This window comes from Tachypleus tridentatus, chromosome 2, assembly GCF_004210375.1.
Source record: "Tachypleus tridentatus isolate NWPU-2018 chromosome 2, ASM421037v1, whole genome shotgun sequence".
Classification (NCBI taxonomy): domain Eukaryota; kingdom Metazoa; phylum Arthropoda; class Merostomata; order Xiphosura; family Limulidae; genus Tachypleus; species Tachypleus tridentatus.
The window spans coordinates 122,438,046-122,461,164 of record NC_134826.1 but is presented as its reverse complement, the minus strand read 5'-3'; the positions used below and the strand labels follow the sequence as shown (position 1 = coordinate 122,461,164).

General features: G+C 33.1%; 1 protein-coding gene across 1 annotated transcript in view; it reads left to right on the top strand.

Moving 5' to 3' along the window:
• The window catches only part of LOC143245594 (cell adhesion molecule Dscam1-like), a 131,954-nt gene that overhangs the window by 10,879 nt on the left and 97,956 nt on the right, over positions 1 to 23,119 (top strand). The window contains exon 2 of the mRNA XM_076491950.1: positions 18,841 to 19,161. Coding sequence (XP_076348065.1) covers positions 18,841 to 19,161 — 321 coding nt within the window. The remainder of the gene's footprint in view (positions 1 to 18,840; positions 19,162 to 23,119) is intronic.

Below are 23,119 nucleotides of genomic sequence, written 5' to 3'. Positions count from 1 at the left end.
TATGTTATAAAAAAGTTTATTGGTATAGTTGTTATGAGCACACAATTCCCAGTCTATCAGATTATAGATCCAAATACCAATGTTTTGAGTAAACAGTAAAAATATGACTACTGTGTACACTACACAGAGTAAGGAAATAACTTAGCACAAAATGAGGCCTGTATCAAAATTACCCAATAACCATGATAATAAAATTAAAGATAAGGTTTGGATGTATTAATCATAAAATGCTCTCAGTTATCTACGTTGGAGGTCTATATGACTGTTACAATGTATCTCAAAATGGCTGATATGGGTGTTAAAACGTTTACTAAAATAAAGTAGAGAACAAAGTTTCGACTATCTTTCGTCATCTTCATGTTAACCTGTTCTGTACTTTATTTTAATAAAAGGCTTAACACCCAATCTTGCAGCCTTGAGATACTTTGTTACTTCAAGTGGGTTTTTTGTCATCACCTACACGACGGTTACATTTTCCATATTTTGATTTTAATATTATCAATCGTGGTTAATATATAGATGAGATTTCAACAGTTATATAGTTTAATGATAAAACCTTCAAACGCTCTTGATGACGAGAAACCCACTTGAATTAAAAATGTATCTCAGAATAGCTGGTATGGGTATTAACACTTTTATTGATAAGGAGAAAACAACGATCCGACCTTCCTAGGTGTTGTTAACCTGAAGATGACCTCTGCTTATTAATAAAAGTGTTAATACCCATACCAGCCGTTCTGAGATACGTCTTCAAACATTGACATGTGATTTAAAATCTGGGCTTATATTTTTCTGATAAATGCAATTTCTAACGTTAGCACATACCCAGAAATCTTCATCCTTGGACCCTTTCCTCCACGGGGACCTGAAAGTATGTCCTCTGGCTGCTATTTATTTAGCTTAGAGGGTTAAACCCCATTACATTTACATTATGCAGTGTCAACAGCAAAAGGCTTTTAACTTTATTTGCATATTTTATGAGTAATCTTGCTATCCATATACTTCCGTAGATTGTATTTGGAATAACTCTATATGATCAACTAGTTAAATATTTTCTCATATACCCTTTCACAACTTTGGTCTTGAGCATACAGATGTTAGGACATTTTGTTAAAAGGTAATTCTAAGGTCTTGAAGACATTTGAACAGCAATTCAAAATAATATCAAACAACTATTACCATTTACATCGACTCACTATTTTAATCTCTATAGTACTTAAAATTTGATGGTATATGTACAATATATCTGATTATTGAAATCAATGTTAAATAAAACGAAGTACTCTTGAATGACACACGTACAATCTCATTAAACAAATTATCTTCCAACAGAAACTTGCGGAAGAGACAAGGTATACATAAAGTATTTTGAAAAAAAAATCAAAATGAAATTAGGTTGTATCTAAATATAACTTCTGGTATATTTTTCTTAATCTAACATATAGCACGTGGTCACGTAGTGACTCAAAATCAACTTTAACTTGTTCAGACGTCATCAGTGCAACATTTTAATGCATGCTTTGACGCGATTTAGGTTTACTTAGGATGCCGTTAATCTACCTTAAGTTCAACAGTATTAGACCATTCCACTTTGATTTCAACTATTACTAATGTAAAACAAATAAGTCGTCTTTAACAACGTTCATCCTTCAGTTAGCAGTGTTGTATTGCAGTGTTAATTACTATTTATTCCATCCACAAGCTTCAGTTTTTGTTAAATATAGGTCCTTATAAAGACTAGAACTGGGCGTGACGCAGAGATTACGTTGCACTGAAAATAATAAGACCGAAGGTTTGAGTTCTGCTATTCCAATGAAAACACTCTGCACTTTCAGTTGCGTAAGTGTTATAAGCGTGAAAGCCAACCCTGATTTTAATTAAAAGTACTGGGCCGATTCTGTTGAATGACTGCTTTCCCTAAAGGGATGGCAATGTGTGAATCTTGCGGCCTGATCTGGTTGTTTAATCTGCTTGTTGTGTAAGGTGCCGTTTAAGTTAAAAAATATCAAATATTAGAGAACGGTATATATAATAATGTTTTGTTAGTAACCGCTTTCGCCACTTACATTTTTGATGTAACTATGTATTCAAAAACCATCACGATAAAATCGTACCATTTAGAAGAAAAGCAAGAAACAAATATACAACTTAAACATGCAGATATTGGCTGTGAAATAATTTGAAGTAAGGATTTGAGTGGTAAACAGCGAAAGGAAAAATGATAGAAGGAGAAGAAAACTGTAATGTAGAACAGGAAATAAATGTATTCCAAGATTTCATTAATGATATATATTGTCACAGGGGAACCACTTGTGTGTGATTTATTTAAAACTTTATTTCATGATTCCAAATAGAGCCGAAAACCTGAGGTTTTCAGTGCATAATCACTATGGTGATGACACAGTTAGAGAATGTAAGAAAGAAGAAAATGGCCAAATACAAGAAACGTGCATTTTATTTCTGTACTCATTGTAAACCTGAAATTATTCATGGACAATCCATACCTCTTTCTTCATTCATAAAAGTTTATGCCCCTAGTTATGCTAGTTGATGAGCTGCCTATCTATCTATGTGTATGTAGGCTGTGCTTCATGTTTGTGTGTGAAAGCATATCATGTTAATGAAGAAAAGAAGTATCTATTCTTTCAGAAAATGCAAAATAAAAAAGTTAACTTTTGTTAGAACATTTTCTATTGGTTCTTTCTGTAAATATCAGTTGTAGATAAATCAACTTCATAGTTATTATGCAACTCCATCCAATATAAATGAAGCATCAATCAATTTATCAAAGTTAGCTGTTTAAATAACTTCTGTGTTTTTATTGTTGAAAAATGCTAATGTTTTCTTTAAATGTCTCTGTAGTTAACACAACTGATATTCACAATTGGATTTGATAAACAAAGTGGTTTACTTAAAATAAAAGAGTAAGATGTGCCACGAGGTAAGATAACTTGGTGCTAGAAAAGCCAAGTATAAAATTTATGGTAATAAAAGCTGTTTGAATTAAATATTTAGTATAATAGTTGAGTAAACCGATTGTTTAAAATATATCGTTGTTGTTGATATTTTCTCTCAAAATAATAACATAAATATTGGTTTTACCTGTTTAGTTGCTCTGTGATTCACTTGTATACCTGATACATGTTTTGTTTTGTAAATCAGACTTGTTCAGCCAAGAACCACGTGCCTTGAAACGAGCACTGACGATCTAAAAGTCGAAATTAAGAAAAAAGATGATATACTTAAATGTGAAACCAGTTGGAGTTTCTCGTAGAAACTTAAATGAAAACTCTCTATAGAACTATAAAAATACTTACTGTGTAATTATTAACTTGATCTCAAACGTCAAATATATTTTAATACAATAAAAATAGCTCTGTAATGGAAAATGCTATTTCTTTCATATTTTTGGTTTATGAGAAATTTGTTAGGTTTCAGTGATGTCTGTGTCATTTTTAGCTGTGCCATAGTGGACCACAGAATGGCTCTGAGATGGGTTTTTTTTCCGTGTACCAAAACAAAAAAGGTCTCATATATTAATTTAAATTTGCCTGAAAGAATTTCAAGTGCCACGGCTATCGAGGATTCCCTCTTATTCTTTTTTGTAAGACTTTACATGCAAATTTAAAACTATTGTCAGGTGAAATACAGACATTTGATAACAGGATTAAATATAAATGTATAATCTAACGTACATTTGATAGTAGTGATATTACATGTTAAATAGCATTGCGATTCTGGATATCTGTGATAAATAAAAGTTAAAAATCTTGCGTCTCTAAGTGCGGACATTTAATCGTAATTATGACTACAAACTAATAATCTTGTGTCTCCAGTTATGAATTTTGATCACATTGGTAAGCACAAAAATTAACTTTGCGTCTCTAACTACAGATCGTTGTCATAGCTACCAGTAAGCTTATACTATTACTTAAGTCAAATTATTGATTTATAAGTCCTTAATCTGGTTTATATTTATTGTCAACAACCTGTTAAAAAGTAAGCTAAGCTAGATTGGTTTGTTTTTTGCGCAAAGCTACACGAGAGCTATCTGCGCTAGCCGTCCCTAATTTAGCAGTGTAAGGCTAGAGGGAAGGCAGCTAGTCATCACCACCCACCGCCAACTCTTGGGCTACTCTTTTACCAACGAATAGTGGGATTAATCGTCACATTATAACGCATCCACAGCTGAGAGGGAGGACATGTTTGGTGTGACGGGGATTCAAACCCGTGACCCTCGAATTACGAATCGAGTACCTTAACCATTTGGTCATGCCGGGCCTAACTGACCAAGATGTGAAAATTAATATCCTACATCTATTTCATATTTGTTGTTAAATTTATCGTTGTTTATATAGAATAAGTATAGTTTCTAAGCGTGTTATGATATTTTCTATAAACAGTAAATATCTACAGTAATTCTTTTTTACCAGTTGTAATTATAAAATTTTAAAGTTGACTACTTTTAAGTTAATAAATTGGTTGAGCTCATGGGATTTGCTGTGCGATAAACATTTCATTCTTAATATGTTTTTATTAGTATTTGATATTGTCTACGGACATTTGACTATGATGATAAATACAAATAAATAATATCGTGTCTCTAACTACAGACATTTAACTACAATTATAAATACAAATATATAATATCGTGTTTCCAGCTACGGACATTTTACTACAGTGATAAATACAAACAAATTGTATTACAACTCAAGTCACTCATTTCTGATCACAGTGAAAAAAATTAAAAACAAGTCTTGTACACCTAACCTGGGATCGTTGTCATGATTAGTAGCCTGTACTGTTAGCTTAGCCTAATTATCATTTAAATATCAGTTAATAATAATTTGTTCCATATATTTCCGCTATCTGTTAGCGAAGTTCTGAGAAGTTTGTGTTGAAGCAGGGTGTTCGGAAAGTCACTGTGCATTTATCAACAGACATGTTTCAATATAGAATATTGGAGGTAAATATGAACGACAATTATAAACAATGTTGAAAGTGATCCCCGTTGGCATCAATACAGGCCTGGATCCTTCTTATTTTGTTTCTAAACACCGCTATCAGTTGCTGGCTTGAAATAGACTGAATAAAATAAGATTACAAAACTGCAAAGTGACTTCCCGAACACCCTGTAGAACCATATGTTCAATGCTGGATCTTATTGGCAAACAAATAAAGAAATAATGGGTGTTACGTATATATCCCTTGTCCCCTGACTGGCTAGCAGTTGATTTATTGACTTACAACGCTAAAATGCAAGGTGTGATCCAAGTTGGTGAAAACAGCTCTGTGTAGCTATAATGCGCTGGAAGAAACAAACTTATAATCTCGAACTAATTTTTTAAAGTTAATAGATGATACGCTTATATGTAATTAGCCATAATATCAGGGATATACTAAATAAATTCTACCTTTCACTCTATTGATTTGACCTCAGTGAGAGGAAATCTCAAGTTTTCTTCTATTAATTTAAATTTTAATGATCTTACGTCTTGACGTTCACAATTCACTTACCAGGGAATCAACAACATAACTTAAGACGTCATAAGCATATTTTTTTTCTTTAGTGTTTTTACTATCTGACTGTTTATTTTTAAATCGAGATAATAAGTTGAAGTTTCGTCTAGATGATTTAGACTAAAAATGGCGCCTTACCTAAAAGTTAAAAAAATCTTAATTAATCGTTATAAAAAAAACTTTACTGCACAATCGTAACGAACATAGAAGTGTAAAAGAGATTCCCAACATTGCTGGCAGCGTATATAACGATCCTTACGGATAGAGAGAGGATCAACAGCCAACCGACTAGAAGCTTACTTCGAACATCCGACCATGTGGCTCCCTAAGAACGATTTTGACTTTTAAAAAAATCATCAAGAGACACTTCTGATATAAGAAAGATAAACCTAACTGATTTAATAAGCCAGTGAACTATATCTTTAGTGATATAATTACGTTAAATGCGTTAATTCAAAATTTTCATCTTCATTAAACGTCAACAAGTTTGTATAAAAATTAAACCTTGCTTCTGAACAAATAGCTTTCTAAATAAAAAAAAAAACATGTATATTTTAAACTGGTTGTAATAAAATGTAATGTCTATAACTAATGTGAAGTGCCTAGCATACGTATATGTTCTTAGCTTAGAAAGAAATCACGGTTTAATTTTAAATGTTTAATACATTTATTGCAATCAACTTTCATTTAAGAATTCGCAAAGGTTCAGGAATAACATATTTCTAAAGCGATTTGCTGCCTGTAGCATAACACTGAAATATTTAGACATCAAGCTGTATGATACATTTTCTACATTGTCTTAAAAATCATAAAATATTTATCTTTAAATAATTCATGAACATTCCAGCATTTCTGAAAGTACACATAATTAATTTCTGGCAAACTATATGGTTTCCACAAGTATATAAATTTTCTATACTGGAATGCTCTGTGATGATGTGATTGCTATTTTTTAACTGTATTCTAGTCGAATTAAATTAGTTTTCGGTTACTTGATAATTCTTTTCTACGTGATCATCTTATTCCTTGAAATTTATTAATACTAAATAAGGAGTATTCATGCCCTCATATCATGATACAATGGGGGATCTCTTCATAGTCTTCCACGTGTTTATTTTTAAAAAGAAGACGTTTATTAAAATATGTTTTTATATCTTATATTTCATGCTCGATCTTATAATAGAACGTGTGGTGTGACTTGATGAATCAAGAATATTAAATGAGAACCCAGTAAAATAATACAGTGAAATTAGTACTTAAAACCTTGAATAACTAACAGAACAGAAGTGGATGGTGTAAGGGTAGATATTCAAAAATGATATTTGTAACTAATTTCAGCGTACTAAATATTACTTATCCATTCTACTTGAAATTTCCTATTAAATCACGTTAAAATAACTTAACTAATATTGGAAGAAATACATTTTCATCCTTATCGATTTACTCTATTCGCATTGTTTAGTGGTTTTATTTCAAAATTACGCAGATACTTGAAGTTATTTTCAGAATGTAATTCATTATTCTGTGGGCTTCAAATATTTATTGTCTGATACGTTATTTTCCTCCAAAATGTCATCTTTCTTCATGTTTTCTTGAGAAATATTTCAAGATTTTTTGGAAATTTATTCAAATACACATTTAACTATGCTATTCAGAGAAGTATTAAAACAAAAGCTAATTATATACTGCAAAAAGAGTTTCGAGCTATTTTACTAGTTCAAATAGGCCCGGCATGGCCGGGTGGGTTAAGGCGTTCGACTGATAATCCGAGGGTCGCGAGTTCGAATCCCCGTTGTACCAAACATGCTCGCCCATTCAGCCGTGGAGGCGTTATAGTGTGCGGTCAATCCTACTATTCGTTGGTAAAAAAGTAGCCCAAGAGTTAGCGTTGGGTGGTGATGACTAGCTCCCTTCCCTCTAGTCTTACACTGCTAAATTAGGGATGGCTAGCGCAGATAGCCTTCCAGTACCTTTGCGCGAAATCCAAAACACAAACTAGTTCAAATGCTACGAAGTAGAAAAGTTATTATTGTTATTAAAGTTATTAAAAGTTGAACGATAACAGTTAATAAGTTAAGTAGATATTTTTTGGTTGTTGTTTCTACAAACTATTACTCTGATTCGTTCTTTATAAAGTATTTTATTTTTCTGCTACATCACAACTTACGGTTTAGATCTTACAGATGTCTGTTTCACAGTAACTAACAACATATACTAACATGAGAGCATTATCTCTAAGGAAAACAGCGATCGTTTATTATTATAGAAAAATCATTTTATGATTCCAACAGATGGTAGAGACAGCTAGTGATAAGATCCTCTATATATATGTCGTGTAATAGTTGAGTAAAAAGTTCGAAATCTTTCCCACCTAAACAGCTCTCACATCATTCCCTGAGCGGCTGTCTCACCTAAGAAGTACGTAGAACTGACTGTGGCAAAGAATACCTACGAAACAAGCTCGTTTTGTTTTTTCTCGTCCATCAATCAAAAGTACTTTCCTATGTAAACGTCTTGTTATCGGTATCAGAGCTGGAGGGAATAGTGAAAGAACGTACGCTCTCTTGAACATGTGATGTCATTTTTACATGACAAGCAACTAGTCCTAGAATGTATCATATAAGGTATTCGTTTAAGCATCACTCACACTTTCTAAAAGTAGTTACTCTTGTTTACTGCCTGTGCTCTAATGGAAACGAATGTCATGTAGCTACAGTAAGAACATGCGAATTTTTGCCGGTATTTCAATAATAAAAAACGTGCTCATTTAACAATGATAAAATATTTGAAACATTCTATACTGTTAACTCGTTAAATGTTCCTTTATTAATTAATGTGGTAAAAGATAAATACAAAGTTGTGTAGTACTGATATATGACTATTGATAATGACACCATATTCATGTTATATTGAGATATTCCATCTTTATTATTTTCACTTCTTGATTCTGAAGAAATTAAATACAACTCACATAAGTTACATTTAGTGAATATATGAAATGATATAAACTTTAATTAATCATATCTTATAACACCCGGGATGTATTTCAAAGACATGTGCTTATGCAGTAAAATTCTCTTGACAATTGGGCAAATTTCTACTTAAAAGTTAATCAGGATAAAATGTCAGCTAAATAGTACACACAAAATCAAACTAGAACAGTTAATTTATTTCTACCTAAATATTAATATAATAACATTTTCTAGAATAATATTGAAAAAAGGTAAGTTTTATTTATATTGTCGAAGAGATAATAATTATAGGAAAGAAAACCACGTTAACTATGTTTTACGGCCTGGCATGGCCAGGTGGTTGGGGCGCTTGACTCGTAATTTGAGGGTCGCGAGTTCGAACCCCCGTCACATCAAACACGCTTCACTTTCAGCCGTGGGGACAGTATAAAGTCACAATCAATTCCACTATTCGTTGGTAAAAGAGTTGCCCAAGCGTTGGCGGTGGGTGGTGATGACTAGCTGCCTTTTCTCTAGTCTTATGCTGCTAAATTAGGGACGGTTAGCGCTGATAGCCCTCGTGTAATTTCGCGCGAATTTCAAACAAAAACTTTGTTTTGAAAGTTCAATCTGCCATTTTGGACCTAATTTTCTTAGAACATGTGGATATATTTGTTGTTTCACGATTCAATGATTGAAAATTTTAACAGAGGTTTCTGAGAGTATTTAGATTTTGGAAAGTCTAATTTTCTATGGATATACTTCATATATAGTGTTACACACCAGAGCGTATACAGCCAGTTTCTTTATAATAACGTATTGCAACTAAAGAACATTTTACATATTTTAAGTTACAATTTTGTTTTCAGTTATCAACTTTAGCTCTTATTTTAGTTGGACAGACAAACAATAGTAAAAAAATCACGAATATTAAAAAGACTAATATTTTTAATATATTGGAAGTATATAAATTTTAGCGATATATTTCCGTACTGGTCGCGATTGACGTTCAGTTGACATTTGTTATATTAAACTGAAGTAAGATTAGATGTCGTATATTGCCGACAGTGGTGATAAACGATGATAGAATCACAGCTCCATTGAATCGTAAACTTCCAGCCAGACGTTGAAGGTTTGACAGACTCAGCCCAACACTGATTACTGACGCGAATAAAAAGAAATGAAATTTTACCGAAACGAACAACTTAGTGAATAAGCATTTTAAGACAGTTAGTTTGGATTTCGAGAAAACTTATTAGCTTAGTTTAAGAGCAGAAGAAACAAATGTGTAGATGATTTATTTAAGAACAAGACGTCGAGAATATGATAAAATGTTGATAAATGTTACGGAACGTTATGATTGAATTAGTTTATGAAAGAACAAATTAACAATATTTATTGTTCAATAAGACACTCTTTTACTTATTGGTCATGTAAGATATAAGCGAAAAAACTATACGAGATCTGTTCAAAAAATACGCGGAGTGTTTGAATTGCGCGGCTCCAGTTGGTTCCGGGGGAATCCGCTTGGTGTCGCTAGGTTCGCACAGATCAGCTGATTACGACGCCATTTCCCCGATTGCAGATATCTTTATTTGTGTATTAGCTACGCGGTTTTAAGTGAAATGCGATTTTTTCGTTTGGCGGATTTCAGAATGAATGACCTGAAGGAGCAACGACTTGCTGTGAAATTTTGTGTTAAACTTGGAAAATCTGCGACTGAAACTTTTGCTATGCTTAACACGGCTTACGGTGATGTTACTATGAAGCGTACGGCATGTTTCAAGTGGCATGAAAGTTTTAAAGATGGTTGACAGTCCATTGAAGATGATGAGCGTCCTGGACGTCCTTTCACGTCAACTGACGACCCACACGTCGACAAAATCAACACCCTGGTGCGGGAAAATCGACGTCTGACTGTCAGGGAGCATGCTGAAGAGTGTGGGATATCAGTTGGATCTTGTTACGAGATTTTGACCGAAAAATTGAAGATGCACCGCGTTGCTACGAAATTCAGCCCTCAGAACTCGTGAGTTTTTGGCCAAACACTCGATCACTGTTCTTCCCCACCCCCCTACTCACCTGACCTTGCTCCTTGCGATTTTTTCTTGTTCCCCAAACTCAAAAGACCCTTGAAAGGAAGAAGATTTGAGACGATTCCCGAGATTAAGGCAAATGCGACGAAGGAGCTGGAGGACATTACAAAAGAAGCGTATCAGGACTGTTTCAACAAGTGGAAACACCGTTGGGATAAGTGTGTGCGTTGGGGAGGAGAGTACTTTGAAGGGGTCCCAGACCTGTAACTTCTAAATAAAGTACATTTTATTTTATGACGTCAGTCCGCGTATTTTTTGAACAGCCCTCGTATTTACAAAATCTAATAAGAAAAGGTGTGAACAGTATGATTTAGTTGATCTGATTTATGTACTACGTATTGGTGTATAGACAAAAATATTAATAATATAAACAAACGAGCTTATAACATCAAAATGTAATTTTGATTTAATTAGGCACTTACCGTTTCACTTCACAACTTCTTAAGTAGCGTTTAAACTATTTGGAGTTTTGTACCGTCAGGATTTGATTTGTGTGTTAGCGAACTCTCCTGAAGAAGCTGTAAAGCAAAACTTTGAGCGTCTAATTAATTAAAAAGAAGATTTTGGTGTTACAAGATCGTTTATTTCTAGTATTTAGATTTAGATTACATGCAAGTTGTCAAATTAATTGAGATCCACTTGTCTTCGAATCACGTAAAATCTAACAATCCTCTCTCCGTTTAGAATGTTTAAGACTTGTAACTGGTCATTAGTCTCTGGTTGTATTGAGTAGAACGTGTTTATTCGCTGTTAGCTTGAACTCATTTTGTCAGAAGTACTTTTCACCGCAGCTCTCTCATCTCAAACTTAAAGTATTTAGCACGTGTGAAGGTTTTTCTACATCAAATATTTGTTTTGCAACAACTTACGGAATATAGCGGATCTTTATGAATAATACGGGGGAAATAAATGCTCGAATAATCTCCCACCTACACATGCACTCGGAAAATATTTTAGTTCTTCTGACGCCTTGCTCAAATTATACCTCATGATAAATTGCTGTTAGCCAATAAAACCGCAACAGATTTATAAAAAATATATCTGGACCCTCACCGGTGTCAGAACACACCAGAGGGAGACTTTTACTAATAAGAGTTCGACTTTTATTATATGTTTCATTTCCAGTAAAAAATGGTTCAGATTCTTTTTTAAACGCTTGCACACTATTTCAAGTTAAATATTCTTCGTAATAATAATTAACTAGCGTGCAATAACGTATAGAGTTTTCAACAAACTATCGATTGATATCAAAACACACATACAGAAATCTGTTAATATTTCGCTGTGCGTATTGTACGCTTATATATATGTATATAGGGTAGAGACCCTTTAATGTCGAAACAACTGCACGTCCACCTTATACCGTAAGTAATTATGTGTAACATATGACTTCTTGTCAAAGGGCTGCACTTCAATAATTATCATAGATATACTTAATACATGTATACTCTCCTCAGTCTAAAGGTATTTATTAATGGTCCTTTTCAAAGGGCCAGGCATGGCCAGAGTATTAAGGAACTCGTCTCGTAATCTGAGGGTCGTGGGCTCGAGTCCCCGTCACACCAAACACACTCGTCCTTTCAGCCATGGGAATTATATAATGTGACGGTAAATCCCATTATTCGTTGGTAAAAGAGTAGCTCAAGAGTTGGCGGTGGGTGTTGATAACTGGTTGCTTTCCCTCTAGTCTTACGCTGCTAAATTAGGGAAGGAGAGCGCAGATAGCCCTCGTGTAGCTTTGCGCGAAATTCAAACAAACCAAACCTTTTCAACGATAAGAATAATCTAAAATATTTACTTATTCGTCAATTGTAATTACGTTATCTTAATTTTTAGATGATTGTTTAGGACGTAAAAAGATAGGGTGTGGTTGCCGTTGTCAAACTTTGAATACTTATTATATTATTTCTGTTAGCATTTAATGGCTCTTTAAATTGGATATTTTAACATGTTTACATATCTCTTAAATTAGCCAATCATGTTAAAGACACATGACAATTGTATAGTTATAAACAAAACTAGGATTTCAACATTAGAAATTCGTTTAATTTCTTCTGCTTACCGAATAACGTAATAAAACAAAACACTAACTGATATTTTAGAAAGTTGAACACCCGACGGTAAACTAATGTTCATAATCCACACGAAGTTCCATTAAAACTCATTAAAATGTTCAATTTTTTATTAAGTCTAATTACGACCTCACTCTTTTAGGATAATCATAATTCATCAGGAAAGATTTTGATTTTCTTTCTACGATGTCTCCGAAAAGTTGACATACAAAATATATATATTACTTAGACGACAGAAAAATGTAGCTCTAACAGAACTAACGGAGCACAAAGTATTCGTGGAGAGAGCTTAACACTGTAAATTAATAACATTTACGCTTATCGTATAATGTTTTATGGAGTGACGCCAGCTACACAACGCACTTCTTTCAATCGTACATTAAATGGAAAAATTATTTGAATTAATCTATTCTGGTTGTAGATTAAGCTGGTAACGAAGATTAATCAAACTGGCAAACCAGTGTATTCCATCAAATCGAATCACCTTTCCAATTAATAGTCAGCCATGAAGTTAGGGTTAAGGTTTATCCTGGAAATAGATTGCTTTAAAATCTATGATTATTTAAATTTCAGCTAAGAAACACCCGTAAAGAAAGATTACTTACGTAAATGAAACGTAGCGGTTTTATAATACAGAAAAATGACATAAACTAATAATGAGTGACATTTGATACATGAACAGGCATTCGGCAGAACGTAGATTAAATTGTGAAATCCTAAATATTCCAAAATGCATGTTGTTGTACCAGATCTGCTTTCAAATTTGTACTATAATTTGTTAAATAATGTCTATTTCTGAGAAATGCGAATGCAAATGTTTCATTCCTTTTATTACTAATATGATCATTGTCAAGTTTAATATTTCAGTATGTTTAACTCTAATATTTCTTCAAACAATTACTTGTATTTACCCAATTCTTGCAAAATTAAAGGAGATTGTTCATTGCAGTCCGAAAGAACTGATTTCAACTATTACTGCTTAAAATAGTAATCAATGTTACCAAGCCGTTACCAAGTTATAAGGCCGAGGTCATATGATTTGGTCTTAAAAATGTTGGTGCAATATTATACCTCTATTAGAACAGAGAAGAATATTTACTGAAAAATAAATTCCTTATACTCTTACATTCTGTATTAAGAGTGTGACCTACTTGGTCGTTTTATATTATTTCCTAACTGAATAAATTTATATTTCTATTCAATGTCCTAAATACTGTAAAAATTAAAATGTTGCTAAAAACAAATTGACCTGTCAGATACAGTCCAGAGTGAAACACATATTGTGTGGACACATTGGTTTAAAAATGTAACTTAAACTATAGATAACCTATTATTTTAAATGTCAACATAAAATAGGTATTATTAGGTTTTCCAGAGATTAACATATTTATCTAGTCTGAATAATAACAAGAGATTCGCAGATCTTTTATTCAGAAGGACAGATGAAATGAAAATAATTCACTGTAAGTAGATTGAAGAGACAAGATGCATGTTGAAGTTGAACAAGCATGAACAACATTTGACGGGCAGAGAAAGCAGGAAAATGGTATATAATGTTGCAGTATAATTATTGGATTGCAATTCACTTAAAAACTTCAGACAGAATGTATAAACTGAGCTGAAATTATGATTTATATAATGGAATAAAAATTGCAATAAACTCTTCGTAGAAACAACTGAAGATTACCGACAGTATTTTTGATGTCACGACGATTAAGCACATGGACAGGACATTTGCAATAAGCCCTGGCTGTCTTCAGATAGAACATACCAAAGATGCTATCAGAGTTCACATTCTCTTTGGTGATGTTCGATGAGAAAATCGAATCTCAGGTGTCCAGAAGTATATTTGTTAAATGTGTTAACCGCAGAGTAGTTCCATATATACAAGTGTAATATATGACACTTTAAAACAGTCCCAAGAAATAATAAGTATTTTTCTCGACTACAGAGAGTAGCACTTAGGGTTAAATTGGTATTCGACCGAAACCAGATTTAGTATATCCCAAATAATGACTTTACAATTTTTTTTATGTTAAGCCCAAAACTAAATAATGGGCTAACTGCTATATGCCCACCACAGGTATCTTGCTAGAGAAAATATTGATGTTGTGGAATGACAAATTAAATGAACTGTTTGTGGCTTTCATTGGTTGGCTGGTTTCTCATTCTGAAAACTAGTCAACCAATAAAAAGCCACAAACAGTTCATTTAATTTGTCATATAATTTACAGATTTTAAATCTTGTGTTTAAAATTAAATATACCGTAAACTGTCTGCACTATCACAATATTTTGGGACTTAATGAAAAATATGTTGATATAGAACTTGAAACCGGTAATAATAGAACTGTCCCCTCTAATTAGCTAGGTAATATGTTCGAAAGTTTGAAAGGTCATAGCATTTCAGTTTTATGCTTTGTAAGAATCAAACAGCAGGATTAACATCTATATCATGTGGACAAGGACGTATGAAAGTATAAAATACAGACTAATTAGCATAATAATTTGACTGGAAGACTATTCATTAGACCTTTTAAGGTTATTTTTTAATTAATACTGAATCTTTGTTTCTGAAGAAAGAATCAAGTTGATATCTCTGTTTTATTGACTTGTCCAACTAATTATCTCTGACTTTAATGTTACTTCCTTTGCCAGTCTATATTTTCTTTTTCTCGATTTAAGTTGTTAACATACAAAAGACTTATATGTGAGTTTGGCCATATGTGACCTAGCGGCTAATCTTTAGGCTGCATATCGGAAGGTCAGAGTTTCAAGCTGCGATATACGAACGAGTACTTTCGACATTTTTTAGCTATGTTATTGTGATATCAATATCGCTAATCAGTTAAAAGCAATCGTGGAGGAGACAGGCGCTACTGACTGATAAGATGCCTTCTTGTCAGGGACGGCTAAACCTAAACATTTGGTCTTTAACCTTGCCATTTAGCTCAGGTTTTGCGTAAAGTAATGTTTGTTTGTTTCTAAATCTTGCACAAAGCTATACGAGGGCTATCTGCGCTAGCCGTCATTAACCTAGCAGTATACGACTAGAGGGAAGGTAGCTAGTCATCATCACCCACCTTAAACTGTTGGACTACTCTTTTACCAACGAATAGTGAGATTGACCGTCACTTTATGATGCCCCCCACGGCTGAAAGGGCAAGCATATTTGGTGTGGCTGGGATTCGAACCCGCGACTCTCAGATTATGAGTCGAGCTCCCTAACCACCTGGCCATGCTGGGCCGTAACATAGAGTCAGGCTGAAAATACCAAATATATCAACAAAAGTATAAACATGTCATTAAAATGAATATATGCATCTCAAAGCGAATTAACCTGAGCAAAAAATATATAAAAGCAGGTACCATATAATGATTTTTCTAACTTTATTTCTAGAAATAGAGTATGATGTTACATTTTCAAAGGCTGCAGAAATTCTCGATATGTTTGATCTTGGTTATTTCTTAGAGAAAGTAAAAAATGTTAATATTTTTTAAAGCAGTTCATACCTGATAAGCGACTTTTCTTGCTTACTAAAAAAAGACCACTAGCTCTTGTTCGAAAACTTATGTTAGGATCACTGTTGCTTTACTCTTACCTTAAACTCCGTAAGTCTTAACGTTATAAAAAAGTAAAATGTTATAGATCATTGATTTGTTCACGACTTAAATATGATTGAAGCTGATCGAAAGCTAAAATCTTTATGTGTACAGGGGTGAAATAGAAAGATTTGAAAAACCTGTGGGTAGCAACGAAGGTTGGTATTAAAAGTGGAATTCTTCAACAGGAAGAACAATGTTTGTTTTAAAGCAAAACCATATCGATATATCTACTGTGTCCACTACAGGAAACCGAATCTCATCGCTACCTCTTGGACTACTCTTTTTACCAATGAATAGTGAGTTTGAGAATCACTTTATAACGACCCCACAGCTGAAAGGACGAGCGTGTTTCGTATAACGGGGATTCGAACACGAGACCATCGGATTACGAGTCGAGCGCCTTAGCTACCTGGCCTAGTCAGGCCGTTGGTGTTTGTACATAATAATTTATAGATGCAGAGAATCCAAAACATTTGTGCCTTAGCCACCCGGCAATGCCGGGCCAGCTAAACACTTCCTAATGTTAACCATTTAAGATGATATATTTGAAATATATATATATTGTCTTTGTCTACTTGTTTGTTTAACTGTAAGTCAGTACAATGTACTGTTCCAGCCACTTAGATCAGAACCTATATTTTAGCTGTGTAAGCTCAGTAGCTTACTACTGCGTCATTGGCCGTCTTTTTTTTTTTACCTGAAGATACATAGTTATAGCTTACAAGTAATTTATAAATAGTCCCCCGCAGGTACAGGGGTAAGTTTACGGATTTACAACGCTAAAATCAGGGGTTCGATTCCCCTCGGTGGACTCAGCAGATAGCCCAATGTGGCTTTGTTATAAGAAAAACACACACATTTATAAATATCTTTTTTTACGTAATTCAACGTATCTTGGATTCTGAGCATTTTAAAAGATCACTGATAGCTTTAATTGAAATTATTGTTACAAATGCGACAGATTCTATATGTTAACAGGAAACATCATTGTTAAAAATTACTTTCAACTTTAGTAACTTAATTAAGCGAAGCATAAGTTCTGTATTGCTCGTTATATGTTTATTTAATACAATTGATTCCATTGGGACGTTCAGTACAATAAACATATCATAGATATACATTACAATAAAATCGATTTTGAACATTAAGAATCTAGCCTCATAAACATCAGAATTTTCTAACATTTTTTGTGTAGAGTAATTGAGCGCTTATGTTAAGAATCTTAACAGCCTCTCATTGTGTTCCAGCCTCATCTCATACTTTGTATAGGGTGACTTTCATGATAAGTTTCTGGTTTTTTGTATTCTTTTGTAAAAAGGCATACCAGAAAATGGTAGATCGAACAAATAATTACAGATAATTAACAATATTAAAAATGCTTATTAAGGCTTACCAAAAGAAATTACACGTATAAACTTTTGGAGTGAAAATTAGGTGTAGCATTTTGTGTAATTTTAAGGTTGTGCATAAAAATTGCGACAAACTTTCAAACATGTTACATTACACCGTGCATGTGAATGAGTTATAAACGTCACATCGTAGTAAAACACATCAATGATATAAGACTGTGCTTGAAAGAGCAAAGCCATTTAAAAAAGATGGGGGACCTATTTTATATAAAATGCCCAAACAACTCGAGAATAGAGTCTCTAATAAAAATGTCTCAAAAAGTAAGAAACTATAGTATTTTTAAAAATCATAGGAATAAAAAAAGTTACACATTTTAGAAATAATGATACCTGAAAAACTGCAGTGAATTGAATAACGCTTTGATAATCATTGTAATATAAATTAATGTTACTATTGTTGCAAAATGTTAGAAAAATGTTCGAAGTCTGTGCAATATAGATTCACGAAAACATTCGTATTAAAAACAACCTAATTACGTTAAAGCGCCTGATTTATTGAACACTGTTTTTAAATAGAATAGTTCTACTTAACTACAAAAGCTCCACAAAATAAAAATATTCAATTACAGATGCGGCACAACAAATACGTTTCGGATACTTTGCATCTATAAATTACTTATTATGTACAAACACCAACGGTCTGGCATGGCCAGGTAGTTAATGAGCTCGTTCGAATCTCCGTCACATCTAATATGCTCGCCCTTTCAGCCGTGGAAGCGTTATAAGGGGAAGGTCAATCCCACTATTCGTTGGTAAAAAAGTAGCCCAAGAGTTGGCAGAGGGTGGTGATAACTAGCTTGCCTTCACTCTAGTATTACACTGCAAAATTAGGGACGGCTAGTGCAAAAACAATCACCAATATATATATATATATATATTTGGTTGGTCTAATGATTCAATAAGGAAATCATAGTAGAACTGAAATATCTAATTCCAAAAAGGCGTTTTGTTGATTAACTTACATACCATTAAAAGTGCTTCCTACTGAAGTGAAATGAATTTTCAGGATGTTTTCAAACGCGGTTTTTAAATTTAACAACCAATTGTTTTGACGGATCGTAACAGTGACTTCTTTTCAACCAATTTGATTATTGGTTAGAGCTTGTTGGGTTTTTTTCATGATAAAATGTCGATACCCGTTCTTCTCTAGAACAGAATTGTAAACACATTTATAATCCTCATTTCAGAAGCGTTGTCTGTTTCCGAGTACAGAGCTCCTATGATAGAAATCGAACCTCCCTCGAAACTGACTTTCCTCAACACGTCTGGAGCGTCACTTGATTGTTCGGCTTCAGGTAACCCTAACCCGGACGTTTACTGGATTATAACGGGTGGAACAAAAGTTACCGATCTACCTGGTCTCCGAGTTTCCTTGGCTAACGGTACATTATTCTTTCCGCCATTTCAGTCAGATAATTACCGTCAAGATGTTCACTCCACTGTTTACCGCTGTGTGGCGTCTAATTCTTTTGGGAAAGTTGGAAGTAGAGATGTCCAAGTCAGAGCAGGTAAGTTGATTTAAAATTCTATACATATCATTTGTGATCTTGATAAAGGAAGATGAAATCTTTTGCATAGAGGTAATTTAGCTAACAATGTCCTCGTGTCCATTAAAAAGTAACTTCTGTTTTATAGATGTAAAGTTTATGTTTAGATTTATAATAATGTTTTGTTTTGTATTAAGTTCTGCTGATGAAAAAATAACTTCTTTATTCTGAGAAACACTTTTTCTGCTTACTAGTAGGAAAGTATGGGACATTAACTTATATGTAATTTTGTGTGCTCTTTGTTACTAGTGAAAACGCCCTTGGTGGCTTAGCAGTAAGTCAGAGGGCTTATAATGCTAAAACTTGGATATGGATACTTGCGATGACCAGGGTAGATGCCCCGTTGTGTAAGAAAACAAAATGCCTTTTGTCATATTTTATTAATTCAATGGAGAACCTTTACACTATTTTCGTTACGTTTAATAAAATTTTGAGATTTTACAATACATTTAATGACAATATAGCAGAAAAATAATCAATATATATAATAAGTTGTAATGCTAGCTGTAAGTATAATTAAAGTTGGTTAACTTGGTATTAAATAAATCAGTACATACACTTACTTCCCACAACTATCCGGGCATATTGTCACAGAAGAGAGAGAGAGGGGTGTAGAGTACTTATAGTGATCACTGTTATGTTGGGATAAAATACTGACCATAGACCGAATAAGTGTTATTTTATATGAAATATTTTCGAATAAGTACCATTCAATTTCCTGTGCAATTTGTCTTCGTTTATGTTATGAAATCCTACCAAATGAAAACAACTATATCGTGTTAGTCTAATGTTTATTCAAACAAATCCTTAGACATGGCCTCAGTTAATTTCTATGTAGTTAAAATCTAGTCTTTGATATTGTTGATGTTGATACTGTTTCTGTGAAACCAGATATGCGTTGATCACCAAGTTTAAACAAAAACAATTAACCTGTTGACCACGACCTCTGCTACGCCCCTGAGATTTGGTTATTCAAGAGTATTTCCTGTTGTAGATACTTCGAAGTTAGCTCTCACACCCAGTTTGCATAATGTAGCCCCCACTATACGAATCTCTCTCTACCTACACCGTAAAATAGTTCATTGGCTTGTTTCTACAATTGTATTTGGCTATCTTTTCCAATTAAATAAAATTTGTGACACATTATAAAGGCCTCTACAACATTTTTAAATACTGTTAGATGATGTATGAAGTTAAGTGTCTTAGTCCTCTGAAAGTAACCATGTTCATGAAGAACATAATGTACTAATCTTACGTTTGATGCTTCTTTATTGGTAGCCATGACGGATATAAGAAACTTACTACGTATTTATTGCAAAAAGAATTTTATGACATTAAATAAAAAACGTTTCGCTTGCTTCATTAGAGGTTTGAGATATTATGGTGTCAACTTTCCTGATGTTAATGAGCAGTGGTAGCCAGTTATTGTGATATCTTCAAATATTAGCTTTCCATATATCGAAACAGTTTATAATTAAATGTTTGCATCGTGTACACACATCGACACTAATAAACCTACCAACTGACTTGTCTTCGTACTGGTAATTGTGGAGTTCCAAGTACTTTTGGCAGGACAGTGTATAGTGGCTTTATGATGCAAAGAAACTACAATACAATGCATAACATTACACTACGCTGTACAGTTATCCCTTGACATATAAGTACTTCAAAATGTCCAATGCTACTTTACAAATGTCTCTAGTTCTGGGTGTATATATATATATGCTATTATATATCTAAATAGTACAGTGATATTTATTTAAATTCGATTATCCTCATTTCTAAGCAGTAAATATACATGGATATTTACTAGTTTAATTTTCTTTTGAATACATCTATTGTATTAAAACAACTGATCATTGAATCTACCGCAAGAAATAACACATTTTAATTGTAGAGCATGTTCTTTCGAAGTCATGGATAACTGACACTCACTACTTCATTAATTATTTTTATTCGCAGTTAAATTTTTCATAAATATAACAATTCCTTTCACCAATAGTGTTCAGTAGTATGGCGTTCATTACTTCAATCTCATATCGAGCTCAAGCCAGTAAATGGAGAATGAAAATACATTGATTAATACAGTAAGCCCCTATTGGCCGTAATTTTCCTGATTAAACATCGGATGATTGCACTCTCTGAATATAAGATCATAAAGAAAAGCTATTAAGCACATACATAAAAAAACCTGTTCAGTGTTTCATCTCAAATGTTTAAGTGGAACATTTAATAAACTTTACTTCGTTCAAAACATCTCTACATTTTTATTCTTACTTCGGAAATCGTTATTACGTTCTGGCCGTTTTCTGAAGTTTCTATGAGAACACGTTAACTTATGTATGTATGTATGTATATATATATTTATATACATACATATCCGCCAATATAAATAACTTCTGAAAAAAAGTTTAAATATATTATTGAATAATTTGAAAAAAATTAATTTTCCTGACGAAAGCTTAGAATAAAAATAATTTGGAACTAAGAAAACAAGTCATAATAAAATATCGAAATAACAAAATAAACGAATGCGTATTACTTTAGAGTGTTTATTTAGGGTTCCTCTATCTTCTTCATCTTTCTTTTATACTTGTAATCTTTCTAAGCATATATCAGTTTTACCGCCAACGCTAACTAATTTGCATCAAAATACAATTCTAAGTAGAACACATAAAGTACGATATACTTCTCCACATGGAAACTACTTTTGGGTAAAGCACTTGGCTATGTCAATAGGCTTTTGTATATAGATAAGAATTTGGTATTCTATCATATATCAGGTCAACTCATGCAATTATAATATTTCCCACAGCACTATATTTATATGCATATGAAGGCAACCACAAATACAAAATTTAAAAATATGATCAAAACATTAATAATAATATATACATAATTTTTGGATGTAACTTTGATACACAGATATATAAATATATATGACTTTAAACTCTGTAAAAAAAATACAGCAAAGAAGCTGGCGGCAAAAGATAACCCTGTCAGTCTTGTACCAAAAAAGATAGCATTCTGTCTGGGTCTTTCTCTAACCAATATTTAATATATATATTATTTTTTCTCTCTTGACAAGACTGACAGAACTATCAGAATGCTTCACTGATACCGTATGGACGTTATTGCATCCTAAAGAAGGAACGCTGTCTTAGAAGTGTAGAAAGTAGGTTGGCGGATGCGCAAACCCATTCCGTTTCTAATGTGAATTTAAACCATCCAAGCATTATTCGAATAATATATAAAACACAACCAGAAGAATAAAATATAAACAGGGATGCGCAAACCCATTCCGTTTCTAATGTGAATTTAAGCCATCCAAGCATTAATCGAATAATATATAAAACACAACCAGAAGAAGAAAATATAAACCATGTAGACTATACATAAAGAGATAAAACAAGAAACCTGTTAGTTTTAACATGTAAACGAAAAAAAATGTGTAACTCCACAACAGCGCATTTTCGATATTTAAAAAACAGCAACTGTGCAATGGACAAAAACAAAAGGCGTCCCTTATAATGTTATTGTTTGAGTACAAAGCTACGCAGTGGGTTATCTGCGTCTTATTCAACATGAAGAACCGAATTTCAGATTTTAGAATAGTAAGTCCTTAAACCTACCTCTGACCCACTGAAGAACGCGCCGCGTATCAATAACAGATATATAAGACTAGTGTATACATTATTACTGACTACGAATTGCACTATAATTGTGCAAGAGCTCAAAATAACTTCTTAAAAGTCAAGGTCATGACAAAGTCAAAGTTAAATCCATGTGGTCTGCCGGAGTTACTTTTGTAGCTTCACTGAAGGAACAATAAGTGTATCGTCATGCTGTAACATAGAAAACAAATATATTTAGAAACGTTTATTAAAGTACACTATAGGCTCTTTGTGTTTAGCTGGAT